Below are 26,079 nucleotides of genomic sequence, written 5' to 3'. Positions count from 1 at the left end.
AGTTTTTGCGAAGTTAAAGATAAACCTTCAATAGTATCCAGCTAGTCCTTGCAACGCTCTCAGAACCCTCAGTATCATTGGTGTAGGCCACTTTTGCACAGCAGCCACCTTCTCAGTGGTGGGGTAGACTCCTGTGTTCCTCAAATACTCCCTCTGAAATAGGTGGCATTTTCGAGGTCTGATCTTCAACCCTTATCCCTGAAGCCATTCTAGCACCTGTGCCAACCTGGCAAAATGTTCTTCAAAGGTGGGAGAGTAGATAATTATGTCACTGAGGTACAGTATATCAGAGTGCCTTCAAAATTCAGGTTCCCTACCATCTTTCAGTTGGGTTTTGGAACGTCCCTGGTGCACCCTTTAGCTCAAAAGGCTTTTGGTTAAACTCGAATAGCCCCATGGGAAAGAGGCGGTCTCTGAACGGTCCTTTGCTGCTATGGGAACCTGCCAATAACCGCTGGCCAGATCAAGAGACATTAAGTATTTAGCCTTACCAAAGGAATTCTTATTCAAAATATTTCTTGTTTTATAATACACAGCAAAAACAAACATATCAACAGGTACAAACGAACACACCATATGGCATAGTAACTACTGAAATGTTTAGTTGCATGAAAACAAACAACTGCATACGGTATCAACAGTAGTTTGCAAAAGAAAAAGATTTGTTAAACTAAATAACAACGAGGAGAAAAGAGAAGAAATGTTTATAGAGACCATGAGGACAAATCACAAAGGCAGAGAGAGTATGAACTGTGATACCGGCATATCAAATATCGTAAATGGATAACGTACCGTAGCAATTATCTTGGCATATTTTGGTACATCAATGAGGATGAGAAGGACTGCCAATGGGACAGGAATTCTTTGACCCTTGGCAGGGTGTAGGAGTCTCGTATGGTGTAAACATTCAGCTGTCGGTAGTCCACACATAACCTCAATGTCCCGATCCTTTTCCAAACTAGTACAATGGGTGTCGCTCAGAAACTTTGACTCTCCCTTATCACTCCAATCCACATGTGCAACAGCAAATATTTTACTTCCTGATACATTTGAGGGGGGTTTCTGCTGATATCGTTCTCGAATGGGGGCTGTGACCCCCGTAGGAATTTCGTGTTGAATGCACCCAAATTTGTCATCTTCCTACCCTTGATATTGTCGTAATAGATTTTCTTTCTGCCCCACTTGGACAGAGGCGAATTCCGTGTGTTTCAGAAGATTGCAAACGGTTTGAACTTCATTCCTCATCATCATCCCCCCTTCACTGCATAGTCTCTCATCATCATCCCCCTTCTTCGCAGAGCTCATCATCACTTCCTCCCTTCTCTGCATAGCCCCTAATCATCACATCCCCCTTCTCAGCACAGCCCCTCATCATCAAACCGCCTTCTCCGCACAACTCATCATCATCCCTCCTTCTCCTCACGGCCCCTCATTATCACCCCCCCTTCTCCGCACTGCCCCTCATCATCACACCCCACTTCTCCACACAGCCCCTCGTCATCACTCCCAATATTTGTTGGCACAGCCCCTCATCATTATCCTTTCTCCACACAGCCCCTCATCAATATCCCCTCTTCTCTGCACAGCCCCTCATCATTATCTCCCCTTCTCCGCACAACTCATCATCACCCCCCCTCTCCAACAGCTCATCACACCCTCCTTCTCCACACAGCATCATCAACCTCTCTTCTCTGCACAGCATTATCATCCCCTCTTCTCCAAACAGCCCCTCATCACACCTCTTTCTCCTCACAGCCTCTCACATTATCACACCCCCCTTCTCCACACTGCCCCTCATCGTCACACCCCACTTCTCCGCACAGCCCCTCATCACACCCCACTTTTCCACAGAGCCCCTCATCATTATCCTTTCTCCGCACAGCCCCTCTTCAATATCCCCTCTTCTCTGCATAGCCCCACATCAATATCCCCTTCTCCACAGCCCCTCATCATCATCTCCCCTTCTCCGCACAGCCTCTCATCATCATCTCCCGTTCTCCGCACAACTCATCATCACCCCTCCTCTCTGACAGCTCATCATCACTCTCCTTCTCCGCACAGCATCATCAACCCCTCATCTCCGCACAGCATCATCATCCTCTCTTCTTCGCACAGCCCCTTATCATCATACCCCCTTCTCCTTACAGATCCTCATTATCACATCCCCCCCTTCACCGCACAGCCCGTCACACTCCCCGTCTCCACACAGCCCCTCATCATCTCCCCTTCTCCATGCAGCCTCATTCAAGTAAGGCTTCTTTCACACTTCCGTCAGTACTCGGCTGTCACAAAGCGTCAGCGCGATATACCGACGGACGTTGGGGAAATTGCGCCAAACGTGAGCAGCGAACGCAGTTCTTCAACGCGATCGCTGCTCATTCTAAAGTCTCGGGGAGGAGATAGCGATCTCCGCACGGGCATGCGCAGTCCAATTGCAGGATGCAACGTATGAAAAAACGTTCCCTTGAACGTTTTTTTCAAAATGACGGGCCGCCAAAACCCGATGCATCCAGTGGACGAAGCATGCAACGTATGGCAATGCGTCACTAATGCAAGTCTATGGGGGAAAAAACGCATCCTGGATGCGTTTTTTCTCCAAACTGACGCATTGTGACGGTGGGCAAACAACGGAAGTGTGAAAGTAGCCACATCAACCCTTTTACTGCGAAAGCCCATAAGCAGCCCCATACAATTAACAGTGGCCATTTCCCTGCGTCACCCTCCAACATGCATATATTAACGTGATCCATGTTTCTTTGCCTCCAAGATACCCCCTCAGAGCACCCACATTAGTCCTAAATTATCATTCCCATCTCCACACAGCTGCATGGTGCAGCCCTCGGCTCCTCAGGATCTCCTGCACACAGCTCGCCTCATCTCACCGCTACTACCTGCTATCGGGCGGCGCTGCTCTTCCCGTGACGTCACACCCTCACAGGAACAACTCCATTCCAGACTAGTCGCTAGCAGACTGCTCCAGCGGCAGCCAGACTCCTCCGCCTCTGGGCGGGGCCTGCTCACCCTGCGGGGCGGGGCCTGCTCACCCTGCGGGGCGGGGCCTGCTCACCCTGCGGGGCGGGGCCTGCTCACCCTGCGGGGCGGGGCCTGCTCACCCTGCGGGGCGGGGCCGGGGCGGAGCTCCCTCCCAGCACTGATACATTGTGCTGTGGCCGCAGGCTGCTGCTCTGAGTGGTCGGGAGATCACAGCCCGGATCGCGTCCCTCGGCTGTACCCTGCGGCCGGGCTGCTGGTGCCTCGGCCCGGGGATCGGAAGGGTGAAGCCGTCTGCCCAGCAGGACCTGCGGGGAGCGCCATCCTGGGCTATGGGACAAGAGCAGCTGAAACTTTTCTGGAGTTATTGGGAGAAGCCTCCACCTGGATCCGGGCGATTTACTGGGAGACTGGCAGCGCAGTGCTGAAGCCCGGGACAGCCCTCAGCGGGACAGCGCAGCCTGGGCACCAGCATGCCGCTCTCCAGGATGCCAGGCTGGGTGATCCTGCCCGTCACGCTGCCAGCCTTCACCATCACCGGGATGTGGATAGTGTAAGTGCTGGGCAGGGATGGGGGCGGTGTAGCCGGGGAGCCCTGATCAAAGGAGTCTTTGTTGGAGAGAAAGGTACTGACATGTGTGCAGCATCTTGTGGAGGAGTGTGGGCTGGTGCTGCTGTGTGCCCCCAGGGATGCCATGGCCCCAGCAATGCCTGCCCGTCCTGGCACCTTTATGCTGTCAGCAGATGGTCTGCAGCCGCCTGTCATGTAGAGGTCACTGGGGGGATAATACTAGGTGGTCCCAGAGGGTCATAGACCGGTCCAGTATGAGCCCTGCCATCCAGAATGGCGCTGCCACCACCCTGGCATACGGTCCGCGCCAAATGTCAGAATGTATGACTGATTGGCACTGATATTTCTGATATTTAGCATCTTGTCCACCATTTCCTTGCAGGCGGCGTTGTACGTAATGGTGGTGGGATGTATGGAGCTGTTGGGCTCTGTTCATGTGTGTGGTGGCTTTATTATATGTAAATTTAAATCTGCATTATTAGTAATGTTTTATACTACTGGTGATATTGTTCCTGGGTGGTGCTGCCTGACCCCCGCTCACTTTACAGCTATGTCTCCTACGGTTTGTGTTTCCGTGTAATGATTCTCTGTAACAAATGTTTGTAGACTTCAGATGCCCGCTATAAGGGCACAGGAATGGTTGTGCCATCCCTGCCGGGCCTGTGCGTTATTAGGAGGCTGACTTGCGTTCGATGCTGAAGTTGTTTTTGTGTTTTATTCGTCCAGGTTTATTCACAGCTGAAGTTCGTTTCTTTTTCGTCAGTTTCTTTTTCGTCAGTTTCTTTTTTTGTTTCTTACAGGTTTAACAAAAATAATAAAATACAATGCGGTGCCCTGATGTGAATAAGCTTAAAAAAGTTATCAAACTGGCACAAAAATGGGCGCTGAAGTGTTATTGAAAGGGTTAAATGACTTTGGGCCACTGATGTCACACTGCAGACACACGGGTCAAGCTGCCCGACATCAAATTCAGGTCACTTCAGCATGGCCTAAATGTGTTCCGTGCATCAGAACTGGCATAAGAGTGGGCAGACGGGCGATCTCTGATTTGGAGAAGTGTTATTCTTCAGGGGCTCAATGACTGAGCCGCTGCTCTCGCACCAGTATTACATATAGTGATGGCCCGCATCAAATTCAGGACACTATAACCTGGACTGAATGTGCTCGGGGCATCAGAACGGCGGGCAAGTAGCCACTTTTCACAGATTTGAATAATTAACATGTTTTTCAGGGGTTAAATGACTTTGGGCCACTAACACCAGCACAAAATAGGAAGATCCACATAAATCTGTTTTCTTTCACACTGACCGGAGTGGCTGCTGATGAAAAAAGCTGCATCTAAGTTGTTAAATTGCAACTTTGTGCTGATCTGAATAAGTTGGATATTTCTTTTAATGGTTAAAGGTGTTGTCCCGTCTTAAGCTAAAAGTCTGCAGTCTCTCTCTGTGAGTCTGACTGCAGACTTGTGAATCCTTACATGGCACTGCTCACTGTGAGGATTCTCCAGTGCCAGCGCCGGGCAGGTAACCGCAAAGCTGTAATTCTCCCACATGCTGTCACATCCCGACTAAATGGAAGCGGCAAGTGAAGTATTAAAATATAATGCACCTCCTGTGGTCCTGCACGGGCCATAGTTATCTATATTAGTATAATACACAGGCCATAGTTCTCCAAGAGCTGATGGGTCTGTGCGTGCAATACACTTCAACTGGACGTGCGTCCGAGGACACGCATCCAGTTGAATTCTTCTGGTGCTGCTGCGACCATAGTCATTATGCCCCTGACTGCAGACTTGTAGTTTAAGACCGGACAACCCCTTTCAATAACTTTGGGCTACTGATCTAACTTTGCCCACACACAGATAGTGATGCTTTATATAAAAATCTGCTCCTGGCATTTATTTATTTATTTTTTTTCTGGCCACATTTGTCACAAAACCTGAAGGGAATCCTGAATCCTCATGCACAAGTTACTTGCGTTAGATTTGGTGCAGGATGTCAATTCTTTCAGCGCTTTGGCTGCAGTTCTCACTCATTACATATTCAAATCTGTGAAAAGTGGCTATTTGCCCACTTTATTGCCTGTTCTGATGGCCAGCACCTGTTTGGACTAGGGTGGAGTGACCTGAATTTCATGGGGGGCCGTCACTATCTAGGTACTGGTGGGGTGAGAAGTCAGTCTTTTAACACCAGTTGCTTATTAAAATCTGTGAAGATTGGCTTTTTGGCCGTTTTTATGCCCAGGTCACCTTCTGTCCAGGCTAGATTGATCTGAATTTGATACTGGCCGTCACGATCTATGTAATGGTGGTGTGAGATCTGTGGCCCAAAGTAAATTAACCCTTTCTATAATGCCCTTCAGTGTACACTTTGGTGCCAGTTCTACATCATTCGTAGCAGCAAAGGCTATGTGCACACGTTCAGGATTTCTTGCAGAAATTTCCTGAGCAAAACCCGACATTTTCTGCAAGAAATCCGCATGCGTTTTCCTCGCTGCAATAATATAGTGGGAAATCCGCAAAATTAATGAACATGCTGCATTTTTTTTTTTTTTTTTTTTTTTGTGGAAAAATTGTGGAATGCATTCTAAATGATGGGATGCATAATGTATGCTTCTTTTCGTGTTTTTTTATAGCAAAAAAAACGCAAAAAATCTGCAACGTGTGCACACAGCCTTAAGCGTATTTGCATCCGGGCACCTTCCTGGATTGTATTTTATTATTGTAAGATTTTTAATTTTTTTTTAATTTTTGTCTTTAAACTTGTAAAACACCGGGAAAAAATTTCCCAAACAAGAAACCAATTTCACAGCATCGTGACTTGCGTGGCATTCCTATATTCCAATGATTCTAATGATTTTTAACTTTGCTTCCCTTTGGACTTGCATTTAAGTTACAGTACGTGTAAATTGCAACTTGTCTTTTACTTAGGCATGCCAGGTGACCAAAATCATTGCTGAGATCTGTTGTGCGTCCACAGTCGCCATATAGCCCTTTAGTTGCTCTTTCTGTAATTGACTTGTTGATTCAAACACAATTGTTACAGGTATCCTCTCTCTGTGACTTTTACAGAGCAATACTGAGCCCATTATAGTGTATTGGGCTGTTCACATTTTGCCGGACTTGTCTGTTTTTGCTCCAAATCATAGATTTAAATTACCCACACAAGTGTATGGGTCAGTAAGTATCACGGACAGCACACAGGTACAGTATTTGTGCTGTCCGTGACTAACGTGGTGGTAGATCTGAGAAGGTTTGCTAAAAAAAAAAATAAATAAATATAAAAATCACTGAAGCATGGATGGTGAAAACTGATTCTGACCAAACCGTAACGGAACTCTGATGCTGAACACTTACAAATTAAGATCCGTGTTTTTCTACACAAGAAAAATCTGAATGAATGAGTCCTTAGCAGGAGAGGACATCTTCTTCTGTGTTGCATAACTGGGTATAATGATGTGTAAAAATGACCCAAGATGCTGCATTTGTTCCACATTTGTGGCCAGCTGGATGGATGTTGTCACTGATCTTGTCATTGATCTATGGTGCACTTTATTTTTTTTTAAACTAGCACAACCAAGAGTTTCCTGCATTTAATAGGCAGCGCTGGTAAATTGGGAAGAAAAAGATCGAACTGCAATATAAGCAGCTGTTCTATAGAGTCTGGCTGTTCCGGTCCAGTCTTTCGTGGCAGCCTATGTCCACGCAATGGAGAGACCTGCCAATTACTGGAGAAGTCGGCCAGGGGCCGCACAATACTCGTTGGTTTTTCCCGTATAATACCCAGTCGGCTTTGTGTATTATGCAAAACATAACCTGACTGCAAGTGCCCAGCCGGGCTCTGATTCATGCTGATGGTGGTTCAGGCCACCAGTGATGCGTTCACTGTTGAATTGGCTTTACAAACCGGTCTGTCACCTGCAGCTAGATGTCGTAGCAGAATGTCATACATTTACTCTACATTGTGTAGGAAAAATGGAGGGGAAGCTGGGAATCAAGACTACATAGACAATGGAGTGTCGGGAACAAGTACATGGTGAAGTATAATAACCCACTATCTTGTGGAAAGTAGAATAGCCAGCTTCATACTGTAGTCATAACCAGGGTTTTGGAGTCTGTATAAAATATACAGATTCCTAAAATATATAATTGGGTACAGTAGTTCAGTGCAGGATGTGCTGCGAATTTTTTCATAAGAATTTGGGAACGTTTTGACATGTCCTTTAATGTCCTATTCCTGATCTAAGGATCTCTGCTTTTAGTGGAGATGAATCTGTGCTGCACTTTATGCACATGCTCAGTAGTGACGAGTGCTGTGGAGTCGGAGACTCTGGGCAGTAGAGTCAGTAAGCCAATCCTGCGACTCCACAGGACTGGCCACTACTGAGCATGTGCATAAAGTGCAGCACAGATTCATCTCCACTAAAAGCCAAGATCCTTAGATCAGGAACAGAACAGACATTTATAGGACATTTAATTACTTTCCAAAATTCTTCTGAAAAAAAACTTACAGTACATCCTGCACTGAACTACTGTACCCAATGTATTATATATTTTTGGGTCCATTTTATACCGACTCCACGATTCCAACTCCACAGCTCTGGTCGGAGTTGTGGAGTCTGAGTCAGAGAAATTTAGGAGTCTGATGGTTGGCTTAGGCTACTTTCACATTAGCGTCCGTACGGGGCCGTCGCGCTGCGTCGGCCCGACGTACTGACGCCTTTTTTCTTCTTTTAGACATGAGTTGTGACCCATCACCCTGTGGTGTTATCCAATCTTCTCAGGTTTGTGGTGTTTTTTTACTTTTCCCTCTCCCTCTTCTTCTTCTTTTTTTCCCCCCTTTTTTCCTCCTCCTCTCTTTTTTTTTTTTTTTTTCCCCCTCATCTTTTTTTCTTCTTTCTCCCCCTTTTTTTTTTCTTTCTCCCCTTGTTCTTTTTGTTTTTCCTTTTTTTTTTCCCCTTTCGTTTCTTGATCTCTTTTCACCCTGATATCTTATTATTCCACTGATGGTATCCTTTTACCAGCGGTCAGGCCTATTTTCTCCGCTTATTTCTTTCTCATCTGTGTTTTGACAGCCTTTGCCTCTCCTTTCTAGTGCGCGTGCGCTCACCTTTATCTCCTGGCATCTGCGCATTCGATTGCGGTTCGCTCTGTGCCACACTTCCGGTGGCCCTTTGCCCCACTTCCGTCCTGTCTTTCACTTGCGCGTGCGCCTTAGCGGCGCTCATACGTCGCGTTCTCTTCCGGTCTGATTATTAGCGCCCCTTTATTAGGAGCGGTTTCCTTCTCCGCTATGCCTTCCTCCTGTAGCGGTTGTGCCTGTATCCGCAGCGGTTCACTCATCCTGGTATGTATCGGTGGCTCTGCAGCCGCTGCAGTTTTGTTCGTGCTCTCTCTATGGGTGTCTAATTGTGATCTTTGCTTCTTATATTCTTTTTATAGTCCCGTCCTACCTTCATACAGGTAATCTCCCTGGTGTTTATTTGTTGGTATTTCTGTCCTATCCCTGGATGATTCGTGTGTACCATGTTCTATGGTGGGTTTTTTTTGGTCCTTTTCTTTTTTCCCCTTTTCTTTTCTCTTATTTTTTTTTTCTTCCCCCTTTTTCGTTCCCTTCTTTTCTTCCTCTTATTACCTTCCCCTCTTTTTCCCTTTTCCCTCTCTTTTTCTTGCTTCACTTGGTACCACTTCATGTTTTTTTCCTTCCTCCCCCCTTTTTTCTTAATTCGTTCTACTTACACCTCGAGGTGTTTGGTTTGATTCATTTGCATTTACGGTACTTTTTACCTTATACTTGACTCATATGGATGTTCTCCTTTGTCTTCTTATTTTTATTTAGGATCTGTCTCCACTCCACAGTCACTTTGCACTGATGGGACTCATTTCATCCGATTATTATGGAATATTTCTGTTTCTCTACACAACCTGTCGATTTGTTTGTGTATGATATGTTATATATCTACTTTGTATTTATTTTACAGATAATTTGCCCTGATAAAGGCCTTATGAGCCGAAACGTTGGCATTCTGTGTGATCGGTTGTGACATAATAAATATTATTTTCTTGGATTACCTTTGAGTGCTCAGATTTATCTATTTTCCTATCGCCACGACAGCACCCCTACGAGAGAGGGGATCCGCCCACCTTCCGGACAGGAACCTACAGAATTTAAAGGGGCGGTCCCCCTCACCACTCCAGTTTGGGTTCCTGTCCGGACGGCGGGAGCCTGCAGCAGCAGTCTTACCCGGGCCTCCATGCCTCCACGCGGTATCTGTTAGGAACGGTGGAATCGGGGGCTCGGAAGCAGCGTCGGGGGTGTCCTGCGTGCAGACCCTCCCTCATCTGGCCGTGAGGAGCGCGTCCCAGGAGTTGGGCAGTGCCGTCCTGGTCCGCGGTTGAGCGCGGTGTGCAGCGTCCACACCAGCGCTGGTAAACCCGAAAGTAGTTGGTACGCTTCCGGGGTAAGCCGGGGGAGGAGCGCTGCAGCGCTGTAAAAGAGCGACGCCTAGGAGGCGCGCAACCATGTCCTCAGTAGCGGACGCCGAGCACCCTCATGGAGAGGGAACGGAACAGCGCAGTAAGAGCGGTAGCGGCCGCTCAAGGAGAAGCAGCAGCAGCGTGGTACGGGGGCAGCAGCATGCGAGCGCCCCAGCGTCACATTTGGATCCTACTCCTCCAGAACCGGTATTCACAGGATCAGCCTTATGGTGAGTGTTAAATCAGACACCTGGTGCTGATATGGTCTGTTATTTGTGCTTTGTTTTAGGGGAAAAAGACCACAAAATCTAAGCACAAGCAATGTGCTCTATGCATGACACCAATGCCTGACAGTTATACCAAAAGGCTGTGTCAGGCTTGCATATCTCAGACCTTAGAAGAGGAAGCTCCCCTTCGGTCATCAGACCTTAGAGCGGTCATCAGGGAGGAAACTAGCTATTCCCTTAGGCTATATTCACACTTTGCGGATTTTGCTGCGGATCCGCAGCGGATTTGACCGCTGCGGATCCGCAGCAGTTTCCCATGAGTTTACATTTCAATGTAAACCTATGGGAAACAAAAAACGCTGTGCACATGCTGCAGAAAAATCCGCGCGGAAACGCTGCGGATTACATTCCGCAGCATGTCACTTCTTTTCTGCGGATTTTCAGCTGCTCCAATAGAAAACTGCAGTTGAAAATCCGCAGAAGAAAACGCAGTAAAAACCGCGATAAATCCGCAGTAAAAACCGCGATGGGTTTTCACTGCGGATTTTGCAATTCCGCTGCGGAAAAATCCGCAGTGGAATCTGCAAAGTGTGCACATAGCCTTAGAGGCAGCCGCCAGGAAAGGTCGGGCAGTGTTATGTTTGCTAATGACAGGTGTTATGAAGGCAATCCAGAAACACAGTGTGCTTAGCGATCAGAGCGCACACAGTGATCTGACAAATACCCAAAAATATAAGAACGAGCTCTGAGACGTGGAAACTCTGTAGACTGCACACCTGATCCTATCCTAAACACAACTAAAAGCGGCTGTGGATTGCGCCTAACAACTACCTAGGCAACTCGGCACAGCCTAAGAAACTAGCTAGCCTGAAGATAGAAAAATAGGCCTGACTTGCCCCAGAGAAATTCCCCAAAGGAAAAGGCAGCCCCCCACATATAATGACTGTGAGTAAGATGAAAAGACAAAACGTAGGGATGAAATAGATTCAGCAAAGTGGGGCCCGATATTCTAGGACAGAGCGAGGACAGTAAAGCGAACTTTGCAGTCTACAAAAAACCCTAAAGCAAAACCACGCAAAGGGGGCAAAAAAACCCCACCGTGCCGAACTAACGGCACGGCGGTACACCCTTTGCGTCTCAGAGCTTCCAGCAAAACAAAAGATAAGCTGGACAGAAAAAAAGCAACAAAAAAGCAAAAAGCACTTAGCTATACAGAGCAGCAGGTCACAGGAACAATCAGGAGAAGCTCAGATCCAACACTGAAGCATTGACAAGGAGCAAGGATAGCAGCATCAGGCGGAGTTAAGTAATGAAGCAGTTAACGAGCTCACCAGAACACCTGAGGGAGGAAGCTCAGAAGCTGCAGTACCACTTGTGACCACAGGAGTGAATTCAGCCACAGAACTCACAACAGTACCCCCCCCTTGAGGAGGGGTCACCGAACCCTCACCAGAGCCCCCAGGCCGACCAGGATGAGCCGCATGAAAGGCATGAACATCAGAGGCAAAAACCCAGGAATTATCTTCCTGAGCATAACCCTTCCATTTAACCAGATACTGGAGTTTCCGTCTAGAAACACGAGAATCCAAAATCTTCTCCACAATATACTCCAATTCCCCCTCCACCAAAACCGGGGCAGGAGGCTCAACAGATGGAACCATAGGTGCCACGTATCTCCGCAACAACGACCTATGGAATACATTATGTATGGAAAAGGAGTCTGGGAGGGTCAAACGAAAAGACACAGGATTGAGAACCTCAGAAATCCTATACGGACCAATAAAACGAGGTTTAAATTTAGGAGAGGAAACCTTCATAGGAATATGACGAGAAGATAACCAAACCAGATCCCCAACACGAAGTCGGGGACCCACACGGCGTCTGCGATTAGCGAAAAGTTGAGCTTTCTCCTGGGACAAGATCAAATTGTCCACTACCTGAGTCCAGATCTGCTGCAACCTATCCACCACAGAATCCACACCAGGACAGTCCGAAGACTCAACCTGTCCTGAAGAGAAACGAGGATGGAACCCAGAATTGCAAAAAAATGGAGAAACCAAGGTAGCCGAGCTGGCCCGATTATTAAGGGCGAACTCAGCCAACGGCAAAAAGGACACCCAATCATCCTGGTCTGCAGAAACAAAACATCTCAGATATGTTTCCAAGGTCTGATTGGTTCGTTCGGTCTAGCCATTAGTCTGAGGATGGAAAGCTGAGGAAAAGGATAGGTCAATGCCCATCCTACCACAAAAGGCTAGCCAAAACCTTGAAACAAACTGGGAACCTCTGTCAGAAACAATATTCTCAGGAATGCCATGCAACCGAACCACATGCTGAAAGAACAAAGGTACCAAATCAGAGGAGGAAGGCAATTTAGCCAAGGGCACCAGATGGACCATTTTAGAAAAGCGATCACAGACCACCCAAATGACTGACATCTTTTGAGAAACGGGAAGGTCAGAAATGAAATCCATCGAAATGTGTCCAAGGCCTCTTTGGGACCGGCAAGGGCAAAAGCAACCCACTGGCACGAGAACAGCAGGGCTTAGCCCTAGCACAAATCCCACAGGACTGCACAAAAGTACGTACATCCCGTGACAGAGATGGCCACCAGAAGGATCTAGCCACTAACTCTCTGGTACCAAAGATTCCAGGATGAACAGCCAACACCGAACAATGAAGTTCAGAGATAAGTTTATTAGTCCACCTATCAGGGACGAACAGTTTCTCTGCTGGACAACGATCAGGTTTATTCGCCTGAAATTTTTGCAGCACCCGCCGCAAATCAGGGGAGATGGCAGACACAATGACTCCTTCCTTGAGGATACCCGCTGGCTCAGATAAACCCGGAGAGTCGGGCACAAAACTCCTAGACAGAGCATCCGCCTTCACATTTTTAGAGCCCGGAAGGTACGAAATCACAAAGTCGAAGCGGGCAAAAAATAACGACCAACGGGCCTGTCTAGGATTCAAGCGCTTGGCAGACTCGAGATAAGTCAAGTTCTTATGATCAGTCAATACCACCACGCGATGCTTAGCTCCTTCAAGCCAATGACGCCACTCCTCGAATGCCCACTTCATGGCCAGCAACTCTCGATTGCCCACATCATAATTACGCTCAGCGGGCGAAAACTTCCTGGAAAAGAAAGCACATGGTTTCATCACTGAGCAATCAGAACCTCTCTGACAAAACCGCCCCTGCTCCAATCTCAGAAGCATCAACCTCGACCTGGAACGGAAGAGAAACATCTGGCTGACACAACACAGGGGCAGAACAAAAACGACGCTTCAACTCCTGAAAAGCTTCCACAGCAGCAGAAGACCAATTAACCAAATCAGCACCCTTCTTGGTCAATGGTTTGGCAATGCTAGAAAAATTACAGATGAAGCGACGATAAAAATTAGCAAAGCCCAGGAACTTTTGCAGACTTTTCAGAGATGTCGGCTGAATCCAATCCTGGATGGCTTGGACCTTAACTGGATCCATCTCGATAGTAGAAGGGGTAAAGATGAACCCCAAAAATGAAACTTTCTGCACACCGAAGAGACACTTTGATCCCTTCACAAACAAAGAGTTAGCACGCAGGACCTGAAAAACCATTCTGACCTGCTTCACATGAGACTCCCAATCATCTGAGAAGATCAAAATGTCATCCAAGTAAACAATCAGGAATTTATCCAGATACTCACGGAAGATGTCATGCATAAAAGACTGAAACACAGATGGAGCATTGGCAAGTCCGAACGGCATCACTAGATACTCAAAATGACCCTCGGGCGTATTGAATGCAGTTTTCCATTCATCTCCTTGCCTGATTCTCACCAGATTATACGCACCACGAAGATCTATCTTAGTGAACCAACTAGCCCCCTTAATCCGAGCAAACAAGTCAGATAACAATGGCAAGGGATACTGAAATTTAACAGTGATCTTATTAAGAAGGCGGTAATCAATACACGGTCTCAGCGAACCATCCTTCTTGGCTACAAAGAAGAACCCTGCTCCCAGTGGTGATGACGATGGGCGAATATGTCCCTTCTCCAGGGATTCCTTCACATAACTGCGCATAGCGGCGTGTTCGGGCACGGATAAATTAAATAATCGACCTTTAGGGAATTTACTACCAGGAATCAAATTGATAGCACAATCACAATCCCTATGCGGAGGTAGAGCATCGGACTTGGGCTCTTCAAATACATCCTGATAATCAGACAAGAACTCTGGGACCTCAGAAGGGGTGGATGACGAAATCGACAAAAATGGAACATCACCATGTACCCCCTGACAACCCCAGCTGGATACCGACATGGAATTCCAATCCAATACTGGATTATGGGTTTGTAGCCATGGCAACCCCAACACGACCACATCATGCAGATTATGCAACACCAGAAAGCGAATAACCTCCTGATGTGCAGGAGTCATGCACATGGTCAGCTGGGCCCAGTATTGAGGTTTATTCTTGGCCAAAGGTGTAGCATCAATTCCTCTCAATGGAATAGGACACCGCAAAGGCTCCAAGAAAAACCCACAACGTTTAGCATAATCCAAATCCATCAGATTCAGGGCAGCGCCAGAATCCACAAACGCCATGACAGAAAACGACGACAAAGAGCATATCAAGGTAATGGACAGAAGGAATTTGGACTGTACAGTACCAATGACGGCAGACCTAGCGGACCGCTTAGTGCGCTTAGGACAATCAGAAATGGCATGAGTGGAATCACCACAGTAGAAACACAGACCATTCAGACGTCTGTATTCCTGCCGTTCAACTCTAGTCATAGTCCTATCGCACTGCATAGGCTCAGGTTTAACCTCAGGCAGTACCGCCAAATGGTGCACAGATTTACGCTCGCGCAAGCGTCGACCGATCTGAATGGCCAAAGACAAAGACTCATTCAAACCAGCAGGCATAGGAAATCCCACCATGACATCCTTAAGAGCCTCAGAGAGACCCTTTCTGAACAAAGCTGCCAGCGCAGATTCATTCCACTGAGTGAGTACTGACCATTTCCTAAATTTCTGACAATATACTTCTATATCATCCTGACCCTGGCACAAAGCCAGCAAATTTTTCTCAGCCTGATCCACTGAATTAGGCTCATCGTACAGCAATCCGAGCGCCAGGAAAAACGCATCGACACTACTCAATGCAGGGTCTCCTGGCGCAAGAGAAAATGCCCAGTCTTGAGGGTCGCCGCGCAAAAAAGAAATAATAATCAAAACCTGTTGAATAGGATTACCAGAAGAATGAGGTTTCAAGGCCAGAAATAGCTTACAATTATTTTTGAAACTTAGAAACTTAGTTCTATCTCCAAAAAACAAATCAGGAATAGGAATTCTTGGTTCTAACATAGATTTCTGATCAATAGTATCTTGAATTTTTTGTACATTTATAACGAGATTATCCATTGAAGAGCACAGACCCTGAATATCCATGTCCACACCTGTGTCCAGAATCACCCAAATGTCTAGGGGAAAAAAAAAAAGTGAACACAGAGCAGAAAAAAAAAAAAAATGATGTCAGAACTTTTTCTTTCCCTCTATTGAGAATCATTAGTTTGGGCTCCTTGTACTGTTATGTTTGCTAATGACAGGTGTTATGAAGGCAATCCAGAAACACAGTGTGCTTAGCGATCAGAGCGCACACAGTGATCTGACAAATACCCAAAAATACAAGAACGAGCTCTGAGACGTGGAAACTCTGTAGACTGCACACCTGATCCTATCCTAAACACAACTAAAAGCGGCTGTGGATTGCGCCTAACAACTACCTAGGCAACTCGGCACAGCCTAAGAAACTAGCTAGCCTGAAGATAGAAAAATAGGCCTGACTTGCCCCAGAGAAATTCCCCAAAGGAAAAGGCAGCCCCCCACATATAATGACTGTGAGTAAGATGAAAAGACAAAACGTAGGGATGAAATAGATTCAGCAAAGTGGGGCCCGATATTCTAGGACAGAGCGAGGACAGTAAAGCGAACTTTGCAGTCTACAAAAAACCCTAAAGCAAAACCACGCAAAGGGGGCAAAAAAAACCCACCGTGCCGAACTAACGGCACGGCGGTACACCCTTTGCGTCTCAGAGCTTCCAGCAAAACAAAAGATAAGCTGGACAGAAAAAAAGCAACAAAAAAGCAAAAAGCACTTAGCTATACAGAGCAGCAGGTCACAGGAACAATCAGGAGAAGCTCAGATCCAACACTGAAACATTGACAAGGAGCAAGGATAGCAGCATCAGGCGGAGTTAAGTAATGAAGCAGTTAACGAGCTCACCAGAACACCTGAGGGAGGAAGCTCAGAAGCTGCAGTACCACTTGTGACCACAGGAGTGAATTCAGCCACAGAATTCACAACAGGGCAGGGACATATCGCCAGGATCTAGTCTGTCCCTGCAAGAAGGGGAATGTTCCTGCTCCTCATTTCCATCCTCCTCAGATGAAGAGGGAAGGCCTTGCTTCTCGGTGGACAACATGGACATGTTAAAGGAGTCCGAGCTACCATGGGTGTTGCAGAGAGCAAGGAACCAAGGTCCGCACAGGACATAATGTTTGCGGGCTTGTGCCAGAGGAGTCGTAAGGCGTTCCCGGTGGTGGATACGGTTAAGACTCTTATAAAGAGGGAATGGGATAAGCAGGATAAGGGTTTCCTTCCGTCATCAGCTAAAAGAAGGTATCCCTTTGAAGATAATGAGCTGGCAGAGTGGATGAAAGTCCCGAAAGTGGATGCAGCGGTGGCTTCTAAGTCTAAAGCCGGTACCTTGCCGCTGGAGGACATGGGCCTTCTGAAAGATCCATCAGATTGGAAGGCGGACATGTTTTTGAGGAAAGTATGGGAGTCAACCGCAGGGGCGTTTAAACCTGCTATCTCTAGCACGTGTACGGCTAGATCCGTCATGGTGTGGATATCCCAACTGGAAGAACAGCTGAAGTCCAAGGTGCCCAGAGACAAGATGTTGAACTCACTGTCGCAAATACGTGAAGGGGTGGCGTATTTAGCGGACGTGTCAGTGGATTCTTTAAAATTGGTGGCAAGATCAGCAGGCCTCTCAAATGCTGCTCGCCGAGCCCTATGGCTTAAGACCTGGAAAGGGGATGCCCAGGCGAAAGCTAAACTGTGTACAATACCGTGTAGGGGTGAGTACCTGTTTGGCCCGGTATTGGATGATATCCTAGCTAAGGCTGAGGATAGGAAGAAAGGTTTTCCTAAAGCTTTCAATCCTACCTTTAGGAATACCTTCAGGAGACGCTTCCAATACCGAAGACCTTACCACAACCGAGACTGGGAACCATCAGACCCAAAAAAGAAAGGTTCAGACTTTAATGCTTCGTCATCTTCCTCAAGAAGAAGAAGAAACTATCGTTAATAGAGATCTTCCAGTAGGGGGCAGGTTAAAATTCTTTTATGCTCAGTGGGCCAAAATAACTTCGAGCAATTGGGTTCTGGGTATAATCAATTCAGGGTTAAAATTAGAGTTCCGGGAAAGACCTTCTGAATTTTATATCTTGACTGCCCCTGATTCCTTAGACCAACAAAAGGCCCTTGAAAAAGAGGTCCAAATGTTAAGACGGAAGAAAGTCATAGTGGAGGTTCCAAAAGATCAACAGGGGAAAGGGTTCTATTCCCCTTTATTTTTAATCTCCAAGCCAGATGGATCCTTTAGAACCATCATAAACTTACGGAGATTAAACAAACATCTAGAGTATCATGCCTTTAAGATGGAATCGATTAAAACGGCAACTAAACTTCTCTTTCCCAGATGTTATATGACAGTCCTGGATTTAAAAGATGCGTATTACCATCTGCCCATTCACCAGGATCATCAACAATTCCTCAGAATGGCGGTGCGCTTAAACGACCAGGTCAGACACTTTCAGTTTGCTGCAATGCCCTTTGGTCTATCTATGGCACCGAGGGTGTTTACTAAAGTCATGGCAGAAGTAATGGCCTATGTCAGAGAACAGGATACGTTAATTATACCCTACTTGGATGACTTCCTGGTAGTGGGGAATTCCTTTTGCCAGTGCAGTACTCGCCTAAATCATGTAATATCTTCCTTACAGGACTTAGGTTGGATAGTCAATATAGAGAAGTCAAGACTCGACCCATCAACAACTCAGACTTTCCTAGGTATTCTGCTGGATTCGGAAGTGCAACAATGTTTCCTTCCGGAAGAGAAAAAGCAGAGGATTGTGCACAAAGTCAGTACGGTAACAAGGAAGCCAGATCTGACTTTAAGAGACGCTATGTCCCTTCTGGGATCTCTAACGTCCTGCATACCAGCCGTCCAGTGGGCTCAATTCCACACTCGAGTGTTACAGGCCCAAGTCTTGGATACAGAGAGAAGTCTTCAAGGGCAATTAGGCGGAAGACTCAGGTTGTCCACCGCCACTCTACACAGTCTGAGATGGTGGTTAAACAGAAGACATTTAGGGAAAGGAGTTCGCTGGAGTGTAGTACCAGACAACACGGTCACAACCGATGCCAGTCCAATAGGTTGGGGAGCTCATATAGGAGATATCTGGACTCAAGGGCAATGGTCTCTCTTAGAGGCTCAAGAGTCCTCAAACTGGAAAGAGCTCACGGCAGTGAAGAAGGCCTTACTCAGGTTGCTTCCATCTCTGCAGGATTCACATGTAAGAGTCCAGACAGACAACACAACAGTAGTGGCGTATCTCAACCATCAAGGGGGTACAAGGTCAAGATCCCTAATGAACACCGCCACAGACATACTCGAAATAGCCAAAGCCCACTTTCGCTCTCTATCAGCTGTGCACATTCGGGGAGAGCTCAACACAGAGGCAGATTACCTCAGCCGTCATTCTCTACGTCAGGGAGAATGGGTTCTAGATCGACGGGTGTTCAGACAGATGGTGGACCTGTGGGGATTGCCCGTAATCGATCTATTCGCAACGAGAGAGAACAGGCAGACCAGGAAGTTCGCTTCTCTTCGGGTGGCGGACAAGCCCTGTGTAATAGACTCCCTTCAAATACACTGGAATTTTCCTCTAGCTTACGCGTTCCCTCCAATGTGTCTGATCCCGTTAGTCCTCAGGAAGATCAGGGAGGAGAGGGCGAGAGTGATCCTGATTGCCCCCTTTTGGCCCAGGAGGGCATGGTTCTCGTTACTCAGGGCAATGTCTGTGTCCGACCCCTGGGTACTGCCGACCAGCCCGGAGCTTCTTTCTCCGGGTCCATTCAATTACCCCAATGTGGAATCCCTGCATCTGATGGCGTGGAATAATATTTTTGCAACACATAGAGGTTAAAAGGCCCTCCCACCTCCCACTCGCCAGTGTCTTTCCTGTTCCCCATGGGGCAGGGAGAGGTACCGTGTGCTGTGGTGGCCGGCGGCTGCAGTTACCTTGTGACAGGCAGAGTCTGTATTACCGAGCAGCATGTGGTTGCTCCTTGCCTCCTCCAGGCTGCTCCCGTCGTCTGCTGTTGTGACCTCGGGACCCCTTCCTGGCACTCCTGCGCCCCCAAGAGGGCAAAGCTGGTCAGTGATCCTGGCCAGGGGCCTCCTGTATCTCCCCCTCCGACGTCCTGGAAGTGGTGTTGGCGTGCATCACTTCCGGGAATTTGCGTTTTAGTGGAGCGCATCTGAACTTCCGCCAGCAGCCCTAGGTGCTCGTGGATGCCGCTCTACCTGCACATGGAAAAAGTCGCCACAGAGGTTAGACTCTCTTTCAGTATGGAAGGCAATCCATGCCCTGTGTCTGCAGAGACCAGCGCTGCCCCTGCCACAGTAAGTGTATGCAGGGATGGGGTCCTCAGGTAGATAATTTAGGGGTCCTTCTTGTCTGACACCTTTCTCCCTCTTGTTCCAGGGAAACAAGTCTACCCCCAAAGCCACTATTAGGAAAAAGTGCGCCATTTGTAATATAAGGCTGCCTTCACTATGGGATAAAAAGCTCTGCCAGTCATGTATCGACAAAGTAGTCAGAGCAGGGCAACCCTCCCTTTTTGGAAGAGATCCGCTTGCTAGTCAAGCAGGAAGTGCAGTCTTCCCTGGTGGCTTTTACCCCTCCACCCCACCACCCCTTCTCCAGGGAAGAAAAGGAAAATACAGGTTGAGGACTCGAGTCTGAATCAGACCTATCCTACGCATCGTACTCTGGTAGACGGGAGGAACCTATATCACTCAAGGCCTCTGAAACAAGAAAATATCTCTCTTCCTTGGTGTGGATTGAGGAGCTGGTATCGGCAGTACGCAGCACTATGGGGCTGGAAGAGAAATCGGAGCCTCAAACCATTCAGGACCAGATGTTTGGTGGGTTGGAAAACGTGTAGGATTCCCGCTGCATGCTAATATACTTGACATGATTTCTCAAGAGTGGGAACAGCTGGAGAAACGCCTCAGCACCCCCTCAGATGAAACACCGATTCCCTCTAGAAGGTGATTCTGTCAGATGGGATATTCCAAGAGTCGACGTACAGGTGGCAAGGGTTGAGAAAAGAACCGCACTCCCATTTGAAGATTCTTCGCAATTGAAGGATCCAATGGATAGAAAAATAGTCTCTTGAAGTCCTGGGAGATATCTACGGTTGCCTTAGGCTAACATTGCTTCCACCTGCGTAGCTAGAGCCCTCTCCCGCTGGTTAGAGGAACTAGAAACTCGTATCCCAGGGTACCTACAGGGGTGAACTGCTAGACTCACTGCCTAGCTTTCTCAGGGCTACTGGGTTTTTAGCGGACGCCTCCATGGAATCCATGAGAGTTGCCGCCAGGTCACTTGTGCAATCCAACTCAGCTAGGAGAGATCTCTGGCTCAAGGTGTGGACTGGTGACATCACCTCCAAAGCCAAGTTATGTGCCATACCCTTTAAAATATCTACAGCGGCTCGTATGTATGTATGTATGTATATATAGAATATAGAGGGGGCACCGTCCCTCTGCCTGCCTTCTAAATGCTTCGATCAATATTGATCTCAACATTTAGGGGGTTAAACTACTGGGAGCGTTGCGGGCACCGCTCTTGGCAGTGAGAGCCTTGTCAGCTGCAATATCAGTCTCCGGTCGCCAGTATGCAAATTGCACATGTGCGACCACGTAACAAGGGCCGGGATTGAGAGAGAGCGGAGTGCATTGCACACACTTAGGATTCAGCATGTACATTTCTTAACACTTGTTTTTTGGTAATTGCAGAGACCAAATGGGAAATTGAGCAAGACACTGGTTCATCCGTGAAATTAAGTATTGGTTTGCCCAAAATCGTTAACCAGCAGCACAGTGTCCTGTGTAAACATGTGAAGAATAAAGTACTCCTTTTCAGGGCGGTCTGATCAGCGGTCAATTGGTGCCACCAATTGGCTGGTAAAAAAGATCTAATTTCACCTTAGTGTTCCCACACATAATACCATGTCAATGGCTCCTATAATCACCTCTATAGTGCATTCCCTCCCCCCCCTTCCCCCTCCAGAAAGATTCCCCCATACATATCATATGTGCATGTCACATCCCTGCTAGCTGCTACTGGGTAACAGATCTGGTCTCTGCATGTCCTATCTTCAGCTCATGTGCCCTACAGGCCATGTAGGACTTTTGATACCTACCAAGATACAGTGGTGAAGTACCTTTTGGCTCCTTGTGTCACCATTATGTTCAACTGTAACAACATTGTGTCATCAGGATACAAATAAAGTTGGGACTTAACCCTATCCCCTGACCTCTTAGGACAGCTTCCAAATTCAGGACTGTCCACTCGATCTGGGATGTTTGAGATGTATGCAATTCTCAATTTTGGGGTTTTCTCACCGTGAAGCATTGCAAGCCTGTATAGCTCCATGCACGAGGCTTTGCCATATGTATGAGCCTTGACTGGACTTACAATGCGATGCTGAGTCTTTCAACATCAGTTTAAAGTAACAACATCCTAGCAAAGAGTTCCAATTTTTTTTCTGCAGGGGCAAGGGATACTAGACTCTTGCACTACTGCCTGTTTTTGGCTTATGAGTTTGTTGGTGGCTTAGTGCTTGAGCCTCATCTGTTACTGCAGATAACATTTATAATAACCATTCTTCTACATCAATGTGCAAAATCCAGAAGGATAAGACACCCTGTGCCTTGACCCTAAAGTGGTTGTCCCTTAAACAAAGTACCGTACATTTCAATCAATAGATCTTAGAATAATACGTTCCACAATTGGATGTGTTTAAATAAAATGTCCCTGTGCTGAGATAATCTTATGGATGTGCCCCTGCTGTGTACTGTGTAAGAGAGCTGTCACACAGACCGCTCTCCAGCGACCAACGATGCCGGTAACCAGGGTAAACATCGGGTAACTAAGCGCAGGGCCGCGCTTAGTAACCCGATGTTTACCCTGGTTACCATCCTAAAAGTAAAAAAACAAACAGTACATACTTGCCTACCGCTGTCTGTCCTCCAGCGCTGTGCTCTGCACTCCTCCTGTACTGACTGTGAGCACAGCGGCCGGAAAGCAGAGCGGTGACGTCACCGCTCTGCTTTCCGGCTGACCGACGCTCACAGCCAGTACAGGAGGAGTGCAGAGCACAGCGCCGGGGACAGACAGCGTTAGGTAAGTATGTACTGTTTGTTTTTTTTACTTTTAGGATGGTAACCAGGGTAAACATCGGGTTACTAAGCGCGGCCCTGCACTTAGTTACCCGATGTTTACCCTGGTTACCAGTGAAGACATCGCTGGATCGGTGTCACACACGCCGATCCAGCGATGTCCACGGGAGATCCAGCGACGAAATAAAGTTCTGGACTTTCTTCAGCGACCAGCGATCTCCCAGCAGGGGCCTGATCGTTGGTCGCTGTCACACATAACGATTTTATTAACGATATCGTTGCTACGTCACAAAAAGCAACGATATCGTTAACAATATCGTTATGTGTGAAGGTACCTTAATGGCCGTGTCTGACCGTACAGGATCATGGTCGGCACATAGCTCCTGGGCACGGGAGGAAGCAGAAGTCACTTATAAGTGAGTATACAGATGAAACAGCAAGGGGCCTGGGCTTACAGCTGCTGCTTTCTGAGGTAAGACCCTTTTCTGTTTTATCACAGGAGTGAGTTTTTCTGCTTCGTCACCAGTCCTGTGAGCTCCTCCTAAACCAATTCGGTGACATGGGCACCCCAAAAACTGAGATTATGCCACGGACTTGGTTTATGAAGAGCTCACAGAACTGGTGAGGAGGCAGAAACTATCACTCCTGTGATAAGAGAAATGTTACCTCAGGCAGACAAATGTTAAAGGGAATCTCACCCCGATTTTCACCTATAAGCTAAGGCCACCGCCATCAGGGGCTTATCTACAGAATTGTAATGCTGTAGATAAGCCCCCCGATATAACCTGCAATATAAGAAAAACAGGTTATATTATACTCACCCAGGGGCAGTCCTGGTTCGGTCCAGTCTGATGAGCGTCGCAATTCGTGTCCGGCGCCTCAATCTTCATACGATGTCCTCTTCTTTGCTTCCTGGCACCCCCGGCTCCTGCGCAGGCGTACTGATCTGCCCTGTTGAGGGCAGTGTAAAGTACTGTAGTGCGCAGGCGCCTGGAAAGGTCAGAGGCCCAGCGCCTGCGCACTGCAGTACTTTGCTCTGCCCTCAACAGAGCAGACAAAGTACACCTGCGCAGGAGCCGCAGCAGGAAGCAAAGAAGAGGACATAATAATAATAATAATAATAATAATAATAATAATAATAATAATAATAATAATAATAAAATATTATTATTATTATGGGTCTTCAGGTTCTTTTTGAAGGTTTCGATGGTAAGCGAGAGTCTGATGTGTTGTGGTAGAGAGTTCCAGAGTAGGGGTGATACGTGGGAGAAATCTTGTATGCGATTGTGGGAAGAGGAGATAAGAGGGGAGTAGAGAAGGAGATGTTGCGAGGATCGGAGGTTGCGTATAGGTAAGTACCATATCATCATATGAAGATGGGAGGTGCTGGAACAGAACCGGGACCGCCCCTGGGTGAGTCTAAAATAACTTGTTTTTCTTACCTTTCAGGATACATTGGGGGTTTAACTACAGCATTACAGAATGCTGCAGATAAGCCCCTGATGGCGGTGGCTTTAGCATATAGGCGAAAATTGGGGTGACAGATATCCTTTAACTCACAAAGCATCCTTCACTATACATACATTTAGCTCATTTAATGGCATGAAGTCATGCTCTAGGGCAGTGTTCCCCCAAGTCCGGTCCTCAAGAGCCACCAACAGGTCATGTTTTCAGGATTTCCTTAGTATTGCACAGGTGGTGATTACATCACCTGGACAAGCAAGCATTCAATCACCTGTGCAATACTAAGGAAATCCTCAAAACATGACCTGTTGGTGGCTCTTGAGGACCGGAGTTGGGGAACACAGCTCTAGGATGTTAACTTCACTAAACGCCCCCTCTTGACACCCATCTAAGATGAGTCGGGTGACCTGAGTGTCAGCATTTTTAACCAAACATTAACATAGATGTAATTGTATCTCTTACGTTAATCCAACTTTCTCCATGCACACTTCATCTGCGTGGCTAAAGTTTGACTCATCCACATATTTCCAGGAACTGGGTTGGTTATTTGTCAAATCTTTTTTTTTTTTTTTTCTTGCCTCTTAATTTATTTTGATAGAAAATATATATATATATATATATATATATATATATATATATATATATATATATATATATATATATATATATATATATATATATATTTAATACATGGATGACTGTCAGAAGACTTTCCAGCAGCTTCAAATAAGCAGTGTTTCTGCAGCATCTTAGTAGCATAGATGGAACAATGAAACTTCTAGTGCCACTATAGAATTGCTGCTGGTGACCATGCACTTACTGTGCAGCCTCTACAGGACATATGTAACAGCTGAAATTGGGTCCAATGATCTCAACGGAACCCACCGTCCTGTGTAGAGCCTAAAGGTACCGTCACACTCAGCGACTCTGCAGTGATATAGACAACGAGCCGATCGCTGCAGCATCGCTGTTTAGGTCGCTGTAGAGACGTCAAAAACGGCAACACCAGAACGATGCAGGAGTGATCCAGTGACGTAACGGCGACTCACTTATCGTTCTCACAGGTTGTTAGCTCCATGTAAAACTTTGCTGGCGTCGTTTCTTTTGCTGTCAAACATGACGATTCATGCCGACCTGACGACCAAATAAAGTTCTGGACTTCTAGCTCTGACCAGCGATGGCACAGCGGGATCCAGATCGCGGCTGCGTGTCAAACACAACGAGATCGCTATCCAGGACGCTGCAACGTCACGGATCGTTGTAAAGTTGCTGAGTGTGAAGGTACCTTTAAGAGAGGAGATGTATTCCTGGGCAGCTTTGGTATCTGCCCTGTAATCCATTAGGCTTTCACCACCTTCTCGCCTGACTCAACTTGTGCCATTGTTGTGCTTGAGGTAACAGTCTGCTTGGGCCCTCCCTCATCCTGCCTGCCTCCCCCTGGATGAGACCTCCTGCCTATATTGAATGGGATAAGCACGATTATATATTTACTTGCGCTTTTTTTTTTTTCCCTCAAACTACACCAAAAACTGCTGTCCTCATGAGCTTGAATAATTTATTTTTCTCACTTATACAGTACCATTAATTCCACAGCGCTATATAGATATGATCATGGCTGTCCCCAATGGGACTCACAATGTAAGTTCCCTATCAGAATCAGTCAGGCTTTGCTGGGGACTGCTTTGGATGGATATTTTTATTCTTTTTTTTTTTTTTTTTTTTTTTTTTTTAATATCTAGCTGCTGCAAGCAAATTGACCTGAAATATAGAATATTCTTTTGAAAAGCTCTTCAACCACTCCTAGTGTGAGGTGG

At 46.9% G+C, this 26,079-nt stretch overlaps 1 protein-coding gene and 1 long non-coding RNA gene across 2 annotated transcripts in view; both read left to right on the top strand.

Annotated features, from left to right (window-relative positions):
- Positions 1-3,156: 3,156 nt before the first annotated feature.
- LOC138665633 (transmembrane protein 150A-like) overlaps positions 3,157-26,079 on the top strand; it is a 176,067-nt gene continuing 153,144 nt past the window's right edge. The window contains exon 1 of the mRNA XM_069753285.1: positions 3,157-3,544. Coding sequence (XP_069609386.1) covers positions 3,465-3,544 — 80 coding nt within the window. The 5' untranslated portion in view covers positions 3,157-3,464. The remainder of the gene's footprint in view (positions 3,545-26,079) is intronic.
- Positions 8,644-9,621, top strand: LOC138665634 (uncharacterized). Its single transcript, XR_011318503.1, has 3 exons — positions 8,644-8,907; positions 9,003-9,023; positions 9,400-9,621. It is a non-coding gene; the product is annotated as an uncharacterized lncRNA (long non-coding RNA).

Source organism: Ranitomeya imitator, chromosome 2, assembly GCF_032444005.1.
Source record: "Ranitomeya imitator isolate aRanImi1 chromosome 2, aRanImi1.pri, whole genome shotgun sequence".
NCBI classification, from domain to species: Eukaryota; Metazoa; Chordata; class Amphibia; order Anura; family Dendrobatidae; genus Ranitomeya; species Ranitomeya imitator.
The sequence above is the reverse complement of the archived record's forward strand: the minus strand, read 5'-3'. Positions and strand labels throughout refer to the sequence as shown.